Genomic DNA, 14,364 nt, shown 5'->3' with positions numbered 1-14,364 from the left:
TCACCAGAGAGACGGAATATTTAGGGATACAGACTCATACTTATTAGGAAGTGGCCTACAATTATCTAAAATCCTTTACTTATAATTGTTGTAGCTATCACAGTGGAGAGTTACCTTACTGGTATGGGTTGGATTTAAATTTTGATCTCAAAGATGAAACAGTGTTCTAAGTTAGTTTGCCATCTATTACCTCTTCTGTCATTTCTTTTCTTAAACTAAGTACTTCATGTTAATGGATTAGTGTACCATAATGTGTTAAAAATTAACAGCTTTGTGTCACAGAAAAAAAAATGACCTAGTACAAATTTACAATTTTACCAGTGACAACTGTAAAATAGTGGAGTAATTTACAAACTGACAAAAACATATGCATTAGATATTACAGTAACTTTAGTAATTCAAACTGTGTACTACTCAAAGTGCCTATAAGTAAATAAAAAAGATTACCATCTTTTTCAGGTCCTAGTGCTTTTAGATCAACATCTTCATTCTGAGAACACTTTGTTGTAATGGCTGCCTGTGCTGCACCAGTGACAGTGTGTGAACTATCTTCAACCAGCTGTTTTTTGTCTTTTTCCACTACAGGTAACTTTGAGTTTGGCACAAGCTGAGTCATGGACTCCTTGGTAGGTTCACGTTCCTTTCCAGGTTCATGTTTTGCATCAGACAAATCATTACCAGGTGCAGGATTACCAGATGTGCATGTCCTGCCAGCCAAACATTCTTGAACAGGTTCACTTTCAGCACTTGCCATAGATTCATCACTCCACGTACACTCATTAGGTACCGACCCCTTGCCAGGAGTGCATACGTCATTAGGTACACATTGTTCTCCTGGGGCAGCGTTTGTTTTTCTTAAAGAAAACTCATTATTCCCATCTAATTGATAGCCTGCACAGTCCTCTTTTCCAGTGGATTTGAGATCACCACTCCCTTTTTCCATTGTACCATTTTCAAGTTTATTTCCCACCTGGGCAACATCCATGATGTCACACGACGATTCATCATTGGTCAGGGAGAGATCTCCATTTTCGTGACAATCTGTACTCACTTCCAGTTCTCCATTCTCTGCTAGCTCACTTTCTTCACCTTGGTCACCATCATGTTCATCATTTTTAATATCATCGTCATCTTTCTTGATGTGGATCACCTTTCTTGGCTTTTTAATAATACCTCGACCCCATTTGGAACGTCGACGTGGTTTCCTTTTAATGTGAACTATTGAGTAACATAAAACAGAAATTAATACCAAGATTGACAATTGAACTAGAGTGAAGCTATTCATTTGACATTGCTTTTATAGGAATCTAGTAGTAGTTACTTCATTTCAGAATTGCTTTCAGTGTTTACCAGTAGCATGCACCACCACAGCAGGACAGCTACAAATTCTCTCAGCTGCTTATCTTCAACATTAATGAGTTATAACTTTTAATGAAACAATTCCATTTAAACATTACAATATTTTCCATCCGAACCTAGATCCACGCCATGAACAGTATCACTTTCCATATATTGTTCTAGGCTCTAAAAACCTGAGCATTTCTAAGAGTAGAGGGAGGGAGTTATAAAAGCTACAAGTGGTTGACTAAGCTTAAATATGTTTCAGTCTGATTGCACATTTAAAAAGTGACCATCTAGTTCTTTTGATCTCCTGGGAACTTAAAATTTAGCATGGAATGCTAGAAGAGGGCTGCTGCTCTAACATTAAGTTAACTGCCCATGGAGCAAAGCTGCATGTACACAGTTCCTTTATTGCTTAGCTCGGTGCAATGAATGCCACCCATAACTCTCAAGTTAGCCAGCTGTGCACCTCACCGGTATCTGTAATATAATGGTACTCAAAGAGAGACATCTTCATAGTACTCTAGCTTGAACCAGCAATGGTTTGGCACTCTCTCACCTAAATAGCAGAGTTTTTTTTTCCACAAGCTCCTGAACAGTAAATTTTCTTTAATAAAATGATCAAAGTGGCCATAATGCTGGGTTAATTTTGATTAAGTACAGAAACAAACATCAAACAAAGTCAAAAATTGGTTGCTAAAAGCAGGAATTTATTACTTCTTGTGTTTAAAGTTACCAAAATGCTTAAGTTAAGTTACTATCAATCCAACAGGTGTATTACAGGCAACCGTGAAAACAACCCTTGAAATTTAATGTAATATACTCCACTTAACTAATGCATGTGGAAATGTTGTCATGGTTACAACTCAAGAATTAAAAAGATTACAATTTGTTTTTCACTTCATTGCATGTTCTACATTCTGGGACATTAAGAAATCATCCTGTGTAGGAAGAACATAGGAACAGGAGTAGGCCATTCAGCCCCTCGAGCCTGTTCCACCATTCAATTAGATCATGGCTAATCTGTATCTCAACTCCATCTACCTGCCTTAGTTCCATAACCCTTATTACCCTTACCTAACAAAAATTAAGCAAGGTAGTTTCACTATTCAAGTAATTTAGTGGGTTTAAAGCAGATTGGCATTGAAGAAGGCACTGAATATTTGTCAGTGAATTGTTGGGCCATAAATCAACAAGCAGTACATAAAATGTAAAACCAATTTAGGTTCAGCATTTGAACCCTGATATTTGATGACTTCAATTGACTGATCATCATCTGGTGTAATTTATATCTAGAAAACAGTGATCATCAAAATAGATTTCTGATTAATAATATAATTGGTAACTGACTTGTTTGGTGCTGATGTTTTTTAGTAGCAGCACATGACACAAGCAGTCACAGAAACAGTGGTCTACATCAATTACATATTAAATTTGGTACATGGGGTGGACACTTCATTGAGAACTCATTTTAAATACCTGCAATATCTGTAGGCAGCATTGTAATAGGTATTTTCAATGTTAAGCATGTAATGACTCTTGCCTGTCACAGAATCAATCAAGCCTAGCGTCACACAATACCCGCTATTTCATAGTGAGTGTATGGTGAAAAAAATAGCTCGAGTCCACAGGTATTTGCAGGCTCTGGCCACTGGATGGCGTTGTAGAACAAATTCTGATCTGTTGTTTTGTGCTGGGTTGCCACGTTTTCTGGATTGAGGTGAGATAAGCTTCCGTTTTTCAACATTTGTTCAAACTTTTAAGTCTGTTTAAGTGTATGTATTTTATTTTCTTCTTCTTCCCCCATCAGGATAGCTTCTCCACCACTGCTGGACGCACTGTGAGAAGATGTTTAATCCTGTCAGGCTACTGCCTGTTTATTAGCAGCTCCCTCTAATTAACAGTGGTGTTGCTGCCATGGCCGCTGGCACTGATTTTGCCCCATCAGAGCTCCAGGAGCTGCAAAATAAAACATTATTCCCTCATTGGTGCTCGCAGGGCAAGGACAGGCCAGAAAAACAATTCTTTCTTCTTCCCCCAGAAAAAGAACCACCCAGGCATGGCCAACAGGGCTCCCTGCTGCTACACTGTACAATAGACCAATCCATTAAGAGCAGCCAACACAGGAGTCCCAATTCAACTCTCAGATAAGACTAGAAGGTGCAGCCAGGATGAAGAGAGAGCTGGTGGTCAAAGTTTGGCCAGAGCCTCAAGCTCCAAAGAGCAAGGAGCGTGCAGCCTAACTAATTTCACCTCTGACACCCCCATCATATCATTGGAGCCCCCATCACATCAGGAATAGCGGCAAGCAAATGACCTATGCTAGAACTGAGCCAATTTGAGCATTCATTGAGGGATTTCAAACAGAACAGTAGGTGGACAAAGAATAAAATGGAGCTGGAAGGCAGACGCGAGTAATGGGGCCTGGCAGATGAAGGGAGGCTTTGAATTTATTGTTTCATGTTGCTGACCTCAGTTCTGCAACAGAGATTGATTTCTAGTGAGCCCACTGATGACTGCCCACTTCTTCCTCCTTCCTCCTTCCCCCACTTGCTCCCCTCCCTCCCTCCTCATCTTTCCTCCTCCACTCACTTCCCCCATCCTCTCTTACACTGATCCCCACCTCGCCCCATCAGCTCTACTCTGAACAGAAGTACTGTACTGATATCAACAGAGCGCCCCATTCTGGTATCCCCATAATTGCTTTCAATTCTTCCTCTCTTCACCACCATACCCCCTCACACCTCCAATTTTCCTCTACCATTTTACCATGCTCTATCTTCCCCCTACCCTCCTCTGCCTCTAACCCCACTCTACCTTCTCCTCACCTCACCTCTAATGTTCTGCTACCATCCCCCACACCTCTAAGCCCACATTACCTTCCACCCCTCCCCATCCTCTAACTGTACTGTACATTATTCTCCTTTTCCCCATGGCCTGTAATCCTCTCTTTCTCTCCCCCAATAGCATCTCACTAAATTCTATCTTCTCCCTTCGGCCAATTTTGTCCATTATCAACACAGTCATCCCTCAGCCCCGAGCCAATTATCCACCACCCTCTAATGCTGCTTGACCTGGAGTCCATTTCTCTCAACTCCGTGTACAACCGCAAAGAAGCTGCACATAAAGAAAAACTTTTGTCAATTTTAGTATGCATTAAAGTGATGAATGATATCGCTCATGAATGGTGTCGGCATCAATCAATAGTTCAGTCATCTGTGGAAGTAAAGTTCTCTTGTCTGCCTCAACTTATCATAGCACTAAAGCAAGGCTCCTGGGTTTTTCAATCTTCTTGAACAAGCCTGGACAGCAGGTGTTAGTGGCCTATTCAGCCCTGTGGATCATCACAGCCAAATGCAATCTTGTCGATACATGCATACCTTTTGGCCTACACAACTCAGTGCTAGGCCACACAATGAACTGACACACGTGTAGATGGGAAAAACTTATAAACAGAGGAATCCATACTGGGCAAAACCAATGATAAGAAGTTGCAAAGGGACTACAGAAACCAAATGACGGAGAAATTAATACTGAACTTCAATATAACAATTTCATTTTCGAATGGAATATTGCTTCAGAACTAGTTGGGGTGAAATTGGCAGAAGTCCTGTCAGTTTTAAATTACAAAAAGGCTATGTCTAGCTATGGGCTGTTCCATTGGAGACACAGCGTTAGTCCACAGTGTATGGATATTAAAAGTCTCAAAGAGTAAGACTGTAACAATGATTCACCAAATTCTCTAACTCATTATGAAGAAATATCTGCCAATACCAAATACTTTTTTAAAATGTGTTATTTCACCAACTCAATGTGTCTCCTTTGCAACATTACTTGTAAATTATAACTGAATCTGACATAAAAGACTGCTTGATTTCAGCTTAAATGGATGTACAACAAATCAGTAACCCAGCTGTTTAATTTGAACCATACATTCCTAACTTATTTTAAGATCATACCATTATAACATCTAGAGAAGGTCATACAATGTTAAATACGGTGAGAAAAATGGGGTCACTTAATTAAAAGAGAAACACCAAATTAAAGTTATCCTGTTTTTCAATAGGTGAAGATTACAATAATGAAAATCTGAGTTTATCTGTGAAAACTGTCTTAATCCCATACTTTTCCTTTCTTCAAATGTTGTTTACTATCCTCGAATGTATAATGGGCTGGAATTTGCTGCGAGTGGTGAACTTGCACTTGCCCATAGACTTTCTAACTTCCTTTAAATTTGAGCCAAAAAGAACAGTGCCCTCTACAGTGCAGCTGTCTATCCCCTTAACCAATCAGAATGCAGCATGTTAATAAGCCATGCTGAGACTGAACCAGGAAGTATAATAATTAATTCAATGTCAAATCAGGTATAGAAGGAGAAATGGAGAGGGTAAGAAAGATTAAATTAAGAGACAAAGTAAAAAAATAAAAATGTATTAAATTTTTTTTAAACTGTCCAACAATTAAAATTTGAAGGAATGAGACTCTACACTTGTTGAAGTTAATATTCAGTGCCAGAGAGGTTGTTTGGCATTCATCAAGACTTACCACGCTGTTAAAAGGGTACTTACATCACAATGGACAAGCCCTAACTTTTTCTAGCGAGATTAATCCGCATCAACAATGTCAGTGCAAGAACGTCAAGCTGTTCCATTCATTTGAATGGAGAACCAGATGGCGAGATGCCATCTTTGTGGCGCTTACAGAGGAGCAGGGCATCTGGTACAGCAACTTCTGGATTTCCACGTTTAACTGTGCATGTGCGGTCGTCGAAAGTTGCACAGAAATAACGGTGAGCGCTGTTAGCCCATGCCAGCACCCTGCAAGAGCAATCCAGTTAGTCCCATTCCCCCACCCTTTCCCCATAGCCCTGCAAATTTTTTTCCTTTAAGTACTTATCCAATTCCCTTTTGAAAGCCACGATTGAATCTGCCTCCACCACCCCCTCAGGCAGTGCATTCCAGGGCATAACAATTCGCTGCATAAAAAAGTTTTTCCTCATGTCGCCTTTGGTTCTTTTGCCAATCACCTTAAATCTGTGTCTTCTGGTTCTTGAGCTTTCAGTCAATGGGAACAGTTTTTCTCTATCTACTCTCTGTCTAGACCCTTCATGGTTTTGAACACTTCTATCAAATCTCCTCTCGACCTTCTCTGCTCTAAGGGGAACAACCCCAGCTTCTCCAGTCTATCCACGTAACTGAAGTCCCTCATCCCTGGAACCATTCTAGTAAATCTTTTCTGCACCCTCTCCAAGGCCTTCATATCCTTCCTAAAGTGAGGTGCCCAGAATTGGACACAATAAGGGTTCAACATAACTTCCTTGCTTTTGTACTCTATGCCTCTATTTATAAAACCCAGGATCCCATATACTTTTTAAACCACTTTCTCAGCCTACCCTGCCACCTTAAACAATTTGTACACATATACCCCCCAGGTCTCTCTGTTCCTGCACCCCCTTTAGAATTGTACCCTTTAGTTTATATTGCCTCTCCTCATTCTTCCTATCAAAATGTTCGCATTAAATTTCATCTGCCACTTCTCCACTCATTCCACCAGCCTGTCTATGTCCTCTTGAAGTCTATTACTATCCTCCTCACTGTTTATTACACTTCCCAGTTTTATGCCATCTGCAAATTTTGAAATTGTGCCCTGTACACCCAAGTCCAAATCATTAATGTATATCAAGAAAAGCAGTAGTCCTAGTACCGACCCCTGGGGAACAACACTGTATACCTTCCTCCCGTCCGAAAAACAACCGTTCACCACTACTCTCTGCTGCATGTCACTTAGCCAATTTCATATCCATGGTGCCACTGCCCCTTTTATTCCAAGGGCTTCAACTTTGCTGGCAAGCCTATTATGTGGCACTTTATCAAACGCCTTTTGGGAGTCCACATACACTACATCAACCACATGGCCCTCATCAATCCCCTCTGTTACCTCATCAAAAAACAAGTTAGGTAAACACAATTTGAACAAATCAGTGCTGGCTTTCCCTAATTAATCCACATTTGTCCAAGTGACTGTTAATTTTGTCCCAAATTATCGTTTCTAAAAGATTCCTAAAAGATTTCTAAAAGATTCCCCACTACCAAGGTTAAACTGACTGGTCTGTAGTTGCTGCATTTATTCTTGCATCCTTTTTTGAACAAGGGTGTAACATTTACAATTCTCTGGCACCACCCCCAAATCTAAGGATGATTGGAAGATTATGGCCAGTACCTCTTCAATTTCTACCCTTACTTCCGTCAGTAACCTAGGATGCATCCCATCCTGGTGATTTAATTACTTGAAGTACAGCCAGCCTTTCTAGCAACTCCTCTATCAATTTTTAGCCCATACAGTATCTCAACTACCTCCTCTTTTACTGTGACTTGGGCAGCATCTTCTTCCTTGGTAAAGACAGATGCAAAGTACTCATTTAGTACCTTAGCCATGCCCTCTGCCGCCATGCGTAGGTCTCCTTTTTGGTCCCACCCTTCCTCTTACTACCCCTTTACTGTTTACATGCCTATAGAAGACTTTTCAATTCCCTTTTATGTTAGTCACCAGTTTATTCTCATACTCTCTCTTTGCCCCTCTTATTTCCTTTCTCACTTCCCCTCTGAACTTTCGATAGTCAGCCTGGTCCTCACTTGGATTATCAACCTGACATCTGTCATACGCCCCGTTCTTTGCTTCATCTTACTCTCCATCTCTTTTGTCATCCAGGGAGCTCTGGCTTTGGTTGTCCTTCCTTTCCCTCTCATGGGAATGTACCTAGACTGTACCCGACCCATCTCCTCTTTAAAGGCCACCCATTGTTTGATTACAGTTTTGCCTGCTAATCTTTGATTCCAATTTACCCAGGTCAGATCTGTTCTCAACCCACTGAAATTGGCCCTCGTCCAATTAAGTATTTTTACTCTAGAGTGCTCCTTGTCCTTTTCCATAACTAATCTAAACCTTATGATACTATGATCATTGTTCCCTAAATGTTCCCCCGCTGACACTTGCTCAACTTGACCCACCTCATTCCCCAGAATCAGATCCAGCAATGCCTCCTTCCTCCTTGGGCCAGAAACGTACTGATCAAGAAAGTTCTCCTGAACACACTTCAGAAATTCTTCCCCCTCTCTGCCCTTAACACTAATACTATCCCAGTCTATATTAGGATAATTGAAGTCCCCCATTATCATTACTGTATGGCGCTTGCACCTCTCTGTAATTTCCCTGCAAATTTGCTCCTTTATATCCTTCCCACTAGTTGGTGGCCTATAGAACACCCCCAGTAGTGTAATGGCACCTCTATTGTTTCTTAACTCTAACCAAATAGATTCTGTCCTTGATCCTTCCAGGACATCCTCTCGCTCCAGCACTGCAATATTCTCCTTAATTAATACTGCACCACCCTCCTTTCTTTCCTCCCTATCTTTCCTGAATACCTTGTATCCAGAAATATTTAGTATCCAATCCTGCCCTTTTATGATTCAGGTCTCTGTTATTGCCACTGCATCATATTTCCATGTAGCTATTTGCACCTGCAGCTCACCAACCTTATTTACCATGCTTCACGCATTTACACACATGCACTGTAATCCTATCTTAGGCCTTCTTGTACTCTTAGTGCGATCCCATAATACCGTACTATTTCTTACTCTATATTTGTGTCTCCCGATCCTTTGTGCACGTTGTTTCTCCTTTCCAATGCTACATCCTGGTGCCCATCCCCATGCCAAATTAGTTTAAACCCTTCCCCACAGCACTAGTGAACTTCCCCGTGAGGCCAATGGTCCCAGCTGTGTTGAGGTGCAACCCGTTCGGCCTGTACAGGTCCCACCTTCCCCAGAACTGGTCCTAATGCCCGAGGAATCTAAAGCCCTCCCGCCTGCACCATCTCTCCAGCCACGGATTCATCTACTCTATCCTCCTATTGCTATATTCAGTAGCGCGTGGCACTGGGGATAATCCGGAGATTACTACCTTTGAGGTCCTGCTTATTAGTCTCTTTCCTAGCTCCCTAAAATCTAGCCTCATCCCTCTTTCTACCTATGTCGTTGGTACCGATATGAACCATGACCTCTAGCTGTTCACCCTCCCCCTTCAGAATGCCCTGTGATTTCACTTATTTAAGCAGTGTTCTTCATTTATGAAGAACTAAACTTAGAATGCGGAAGACCAAACTCCCAAAGGAAGGGAAGAATGAAAGAAAAGAACTTGGATTTATACAGCGTCTTTCACATCCTCAAGCCATCCCAAATTCCTTCACAGCCAATGAATTACTTTTCAAGTGTAGTCACTGTTGATATATAGGTAAATGTGACAGGCAACTGGCACACAGCAAAATCCCACAAATAGAAATGAGATAAATGACCAGTTAATCTGTTTTGGTGTTACTGGTTGAGGAATTAGTTTAGCCAGGACAAATTGGAATATAAATAAGAAATGAGGAAAGTTGGTTGGGCCTACCATGTCGATTACTCCTCCACTAATTAGTAAACGGGGCACAATTAGGATACAGGGGCCTAGATATTCGATGGCACTGCGACCATTTTACATCATTTGCAGTTATATTAATAGTTTAGTGGCCTATTACAATAATTAAGCACATTATATTCTGAAGAACTCATCTGCCTCAGCAGCAACTTTTGTTCACTCGAATCTGCATTTCTGGGCAACACCTCTAATTGCATCTTACTACAATAAACATGTCAGTCAAAATTTGTCAAACCAAACATATTTATTTGGTGAGACATGCACCATAAGAGTCATTAGCTTCCACTGCAGTTAGATCAGGAGTTTCTTCATGCAAATAACCTTACCATGATCTATACTGATCTACATGTTCTCAGATCTAAGATTACCTGCAACATTTCACCCATTATGGAAGACCTTACTGAAGTGTTTTAATAAGGTTAATGAAATACGTTAAGTACAGTTTTTTAAAAATTGATTACATCTAATCACTAATACCAAAGTTCCACAGCACACACCTGTTTAATATTAGACAGTATATTTACAGATCCATGGAGTGTGCTGGTGCAAATTTATTGCCCAAGGGCACTGGGAACTACAACGAGTGTTAAACCATAATTTTTCATACATTCTATGAGAGCAAAAATTCAACAGTAATAAAAACATGGCATTACGATCAGCTATTAAGGCAGGTAGCATGAGCAAATGTTAGGGAAGTGTTGGCATATGATGAGAAAATTAAAATTTTATAGGCAGGGTGGAATATATACACTCATAGCTCCCAAATTATGGTACAATGTTCAAAACTACCAAAATCTGATAACAGAATAAAGAGGTACCAAAACACACCTCCAAAATGCCAGTATAATAAAAAGGCTCAAAAGTGCAAAAAGGATCCTTTTACAACCATTATGCTCAGTCGTAGTACTTACTTGTATGCTTGCATTCCCCGTTTGTGGTACTTGCTTCTAAATTCTGAGATGAGTCTTGAGCTACATCTCTGCTTGTTTCCAAACTGTGATTTGTTTGCTCTGCTACTGATGATATGCCTGCAAACAGTAAATAAGCACGATTTCCAAAACAATCTTCAATGTAGTATCTTATCATATATGTTGTAAGGATTGGTGGCATTGTAAGCAGTGTAGATGAAAACATAAAATTACAAAGCGACATTGATAGATTAGGTGAATGGGCAAAACTGTAGCAAATGGAATTCAATGTAGACAAATGTGAGGTCATCCACTTTGGATCAAAAAAGGATAGAACACGGTACTTTCTAAATGGTAAAAAGTTAAAAACAGTGGATGTCCAAAGGGACTTAGGGGTTCAGGTACATAGATCATTGAAGTGTCATGAACAGGTGCAGAAAATAATCAAGAAGGCGAATGGAATGCTGGCCTTTATATCTAGAGGACCAGAGTACAAGGGGGCAGAAGTTATGCTGCAGCTATACAAAACACAGGTTAGACTACACCTGGAGTACTGTGAGCAGTTCCGGGAACCGCACCTTCGGAAGAACATATTGACTTGAGGGAGTACAGCGTAGGTTTACTAGAATGATACCTGGACTTCAAGGGTTAAGTTACGAGGAGAGATTACACAAATTGGGGTTGTATTCTCTAGAGTTTCGAAGGTTAAGGGGTGATCTGATCGAAGTTTATAAGATATTAAGGGGAACAGATAGGGTGGATAGGAAGAAACTATTTCCGCTGGTTGGGGATTATACGAGTAGGGGGCACAGTCTAAAAATTAGAGTCAGACCTTTCAGGAGTGAGATTAGAAAACATTTCTACACACAAAGGGTGGTAGAAGTTTGGAACTCTCTTCCGCAAACAGCAATTGATACTAGCTCAATTGCCAAATTTAAATGTGAGATAGATAGCTTTTTGGCAATCAAAGGTATTAAGGGATATGGGCCAAAGGTGGGTATTTGGAGTTAGATCACAGATCAGCCATGATCTTATCAAATGGCAGAGCAGGCACGAGGGGCTGAATGGCCTACTCCTGGTCCGATGTTCCTATGAATAAACCTTTAAAGCCACTGAGCAGCATTTTAAATCTATATTGATTTATTCAGCAACTTCTATTATTCTACTGGAGATTTCAATTACCCAGAAAATTAACTGGTTAACAGCTGTGGAAAAAAACTAACAGGGGGTAGGGCAGGATTGCTTTATTACATGTTGTGCTGTACAGTCAGAAAGGTAATTACAGGAGGTAATTAAAGGCTACTCTGGCCCACATATTGGAAAATGAACCATATATTGTAAATTAAATTGGAACAGGAAAGCAACAATGATCTAGCAAACAAATTATTAATCAGATCAGAAATGGACATGAGGGCATGTAGAAAGCACGATAACACTTGAGATATTGAACTTTTAAAGTTGAGATACTGAAGGAACATAAAATGAATTGAAAAAAGTTGATGAGAATTCAAATGTATGGGAAGCCAAAAAGGGAAAATGTAAAATGTTCAAGAAACAATTGGAGAAGCTGTAGTTGAAATTCATCTCGGTAAAGTCAAAACAGCCGAAAGAGAAACAGAGGTCCAATGTGGTTAAGTAGAAATTTAGGGACAAACAACAAGCATTTAAAAAAAAATACAAAAAATTCTGGCAAAGAGAATAATTTGTAGAATTATAAAAACAAGTTTAAAAGTGGGGTACAGAACCTGTGATCCACTTAAAAGTAACAGTGGGGATCTGAAACTGGACACAAGGAAATAGCAGCTGTTGAACAGTTACTCTGCATTCATCTGTGCAAGAGGCTGGAGATCAGAGATTTATTGACAGTCAAAGAGTAGCTAGGGAGTGGTTGTAAGAAGATTAGATGCTCTTAAAGTAAGAGCGTTTCGTACATGTGCTGTAGCTATGGTACAGACATCAAAATTTCCAAATTTGCAGATGATGCTAAAATAACGAGAAACAATGCAACCAAATTCAGAAGGATTTCGATCTCTTAAGGTAACACTTTTGTTGAAGGGCCTTCGGATGATTTTTTTTACTTTAAAGGTGCAATATAAATGTAAGCTGTTACAGGGGAGACCCATTATAATTCATTTCATTTGGTTCAGTCATCTTCCTGGATAACTAATTTATGTCTTAGTTCTGCCGGAGTTCTTTATTAACTCCAATTTTGAAAAAAAATTATGTCCTCTAGGTTTTTGAGGCGTTTAAACTTTCATCCAGTTCTGATGAACGGTCATCAACCTGAAAGATTAACTCTGTTTCTCTCTCTCTCTACAGATGCTGCCTGCTCTGCTGAGTATTTTCCAGCATTTTCCCTAAATTATATTAGGATTTATCAAGAAAGTTGGACTTATTCTTGTTGAAAGAGACTTTAAATGGCATGCTAGAAGCTTGCAAAATTATGATTGATTTGATAAAGTTGATCCAAAGAATTGGTTCATACTTAAAAAAAAAGGGCTCAAAAACCTAGAGGGCATTTTTTTTTAAATAGAAGTTAGTAAAGAACTCAGGCAGAACTAAGCCATAAATTAGTTATCCAGGAAGACAACTGAACCAAATGAAACAAATTATAATGGGTCTCCCTTATAACAGCTTACATTTATATCGCACCTTTAAAGTAAAAAATCATCCGAAGGCCCTTCAACAAATGATAAAACAAAAATGAACATTAAGCCAAAGGAGCAGATATTAGGAGGGGTCACTAAAAGCTTGGCCAAAAGTTCTTTATTAACTCCTATTATTAAAAAAATTAGGCCTTCTAGGTTTTTGAGGTGTTTAAACTTTCATCCAGTTCAGATGAAAGGTGGAGGGGAATGCAAAGTTGGAGGAATGCAGAGTTCTGGATGGGGTTGTAGGGCTGGAGGTTACCGAGATAAGAAGGTATAAGGCCATGAAGGGATTTAAACATGAGGATGAGAATTTTAAAGCTGAGATATTGTGGGACCAAGAGCAGGAGTTCTGCCCACTGTCATGGCCAATATTTATCCCTCAATTAACATCACTAAAAAAAATCTGATTATTGCCTCATTGCTGTTTGTGGGGCCTTGCTGTGTGCAAATTGGTTGTAGCGTTGCCTACATTACAATAGTGACTACACTTCAAAAGGTAGTTAATTGGCTGTAAAGCGCTTTGGGACATACCGAGGTTATGAAAGGCGCTATATAAATGCAAGATCTTTTTCTTTCTACTTTTGTGTGTTCAGCTGCAATTTGGTCAATAATGAGAGTTTTCCAGCTTTTTATTTTATGAGTACAAAATATAATCAAAGAATATCAACAGTGCAGAAACATAGGGATCAATTAGCTTCAGTAACATGAAACCACTACCCCGAGTCCATCGAGATGAAAATCGATAACACAAATGTAATTAATGGATTTGAGTAATACCCATCATTAAACCTGAATTTTGGGATACATCATGCCTGCCTTAATCAGAAAATGGTTAAGTGGAATTGAGGGATAGGTGCTGAAGTAATGTTCTCAAAAAAGTCTGCATTAATTTTCACTATTTCCCTAACTTTAGAATATGATAGATCAGTACAAGTAAACTGTCCTAGAAGTAGAAGGGTTGTATCTTAAATTACAGTTGGAGGACAGGTTGG

At 39.7% G+C, this 14,364-nt stretch overlaps 1 protein-coding gene across 2 annotated transcripts in view; it reads right to left on the bottom strand.

Moving 5' to 3' along the window:
- Positions 1-14,364, bottom strand: part of atad2b (ATPase family AAA domain containing 2B) — a 112,473-nt gene that overhangs the window by 15,152 nt on the left and 82,957 nt on the right. For both annotated transcript variants that reach the window (XM_067984317.1, XM_067984316.1), the window contains exons 24-25: positions 10,725-10,841; positions 448-1,218 (exon numbers count right to left, since the gene is read on the bottom strand). In XM_067984317.1, coding sequence (XP_067840418.1) covers positions 448-1,218; positions 10,725-10,841 — 888 coding nt within the window. The remainder of the gene's footprint in view (positions 1-447; positions 1,219-10,724; positions 10,842-14,364) is intronic.

The sequence above is a fragment of the Heptranchias perlo genome, chromosome 5 (genome assembly GCF_035084215.1).
Source record: "Heptranchias perlo isolate sHepPer1 chromosome 5, sHepPer1.hap1, whole genome shotgun sequence".
NCBI lineage: Eukaryota > Metazoa > Chordata > Chondrichthyes > Hexanchiformes > Hexanchidae > Heptranchias > Heptranchias perlo.
This window is presented reverse-complemented; position numbering and strand designations above follow the sequence as displayed.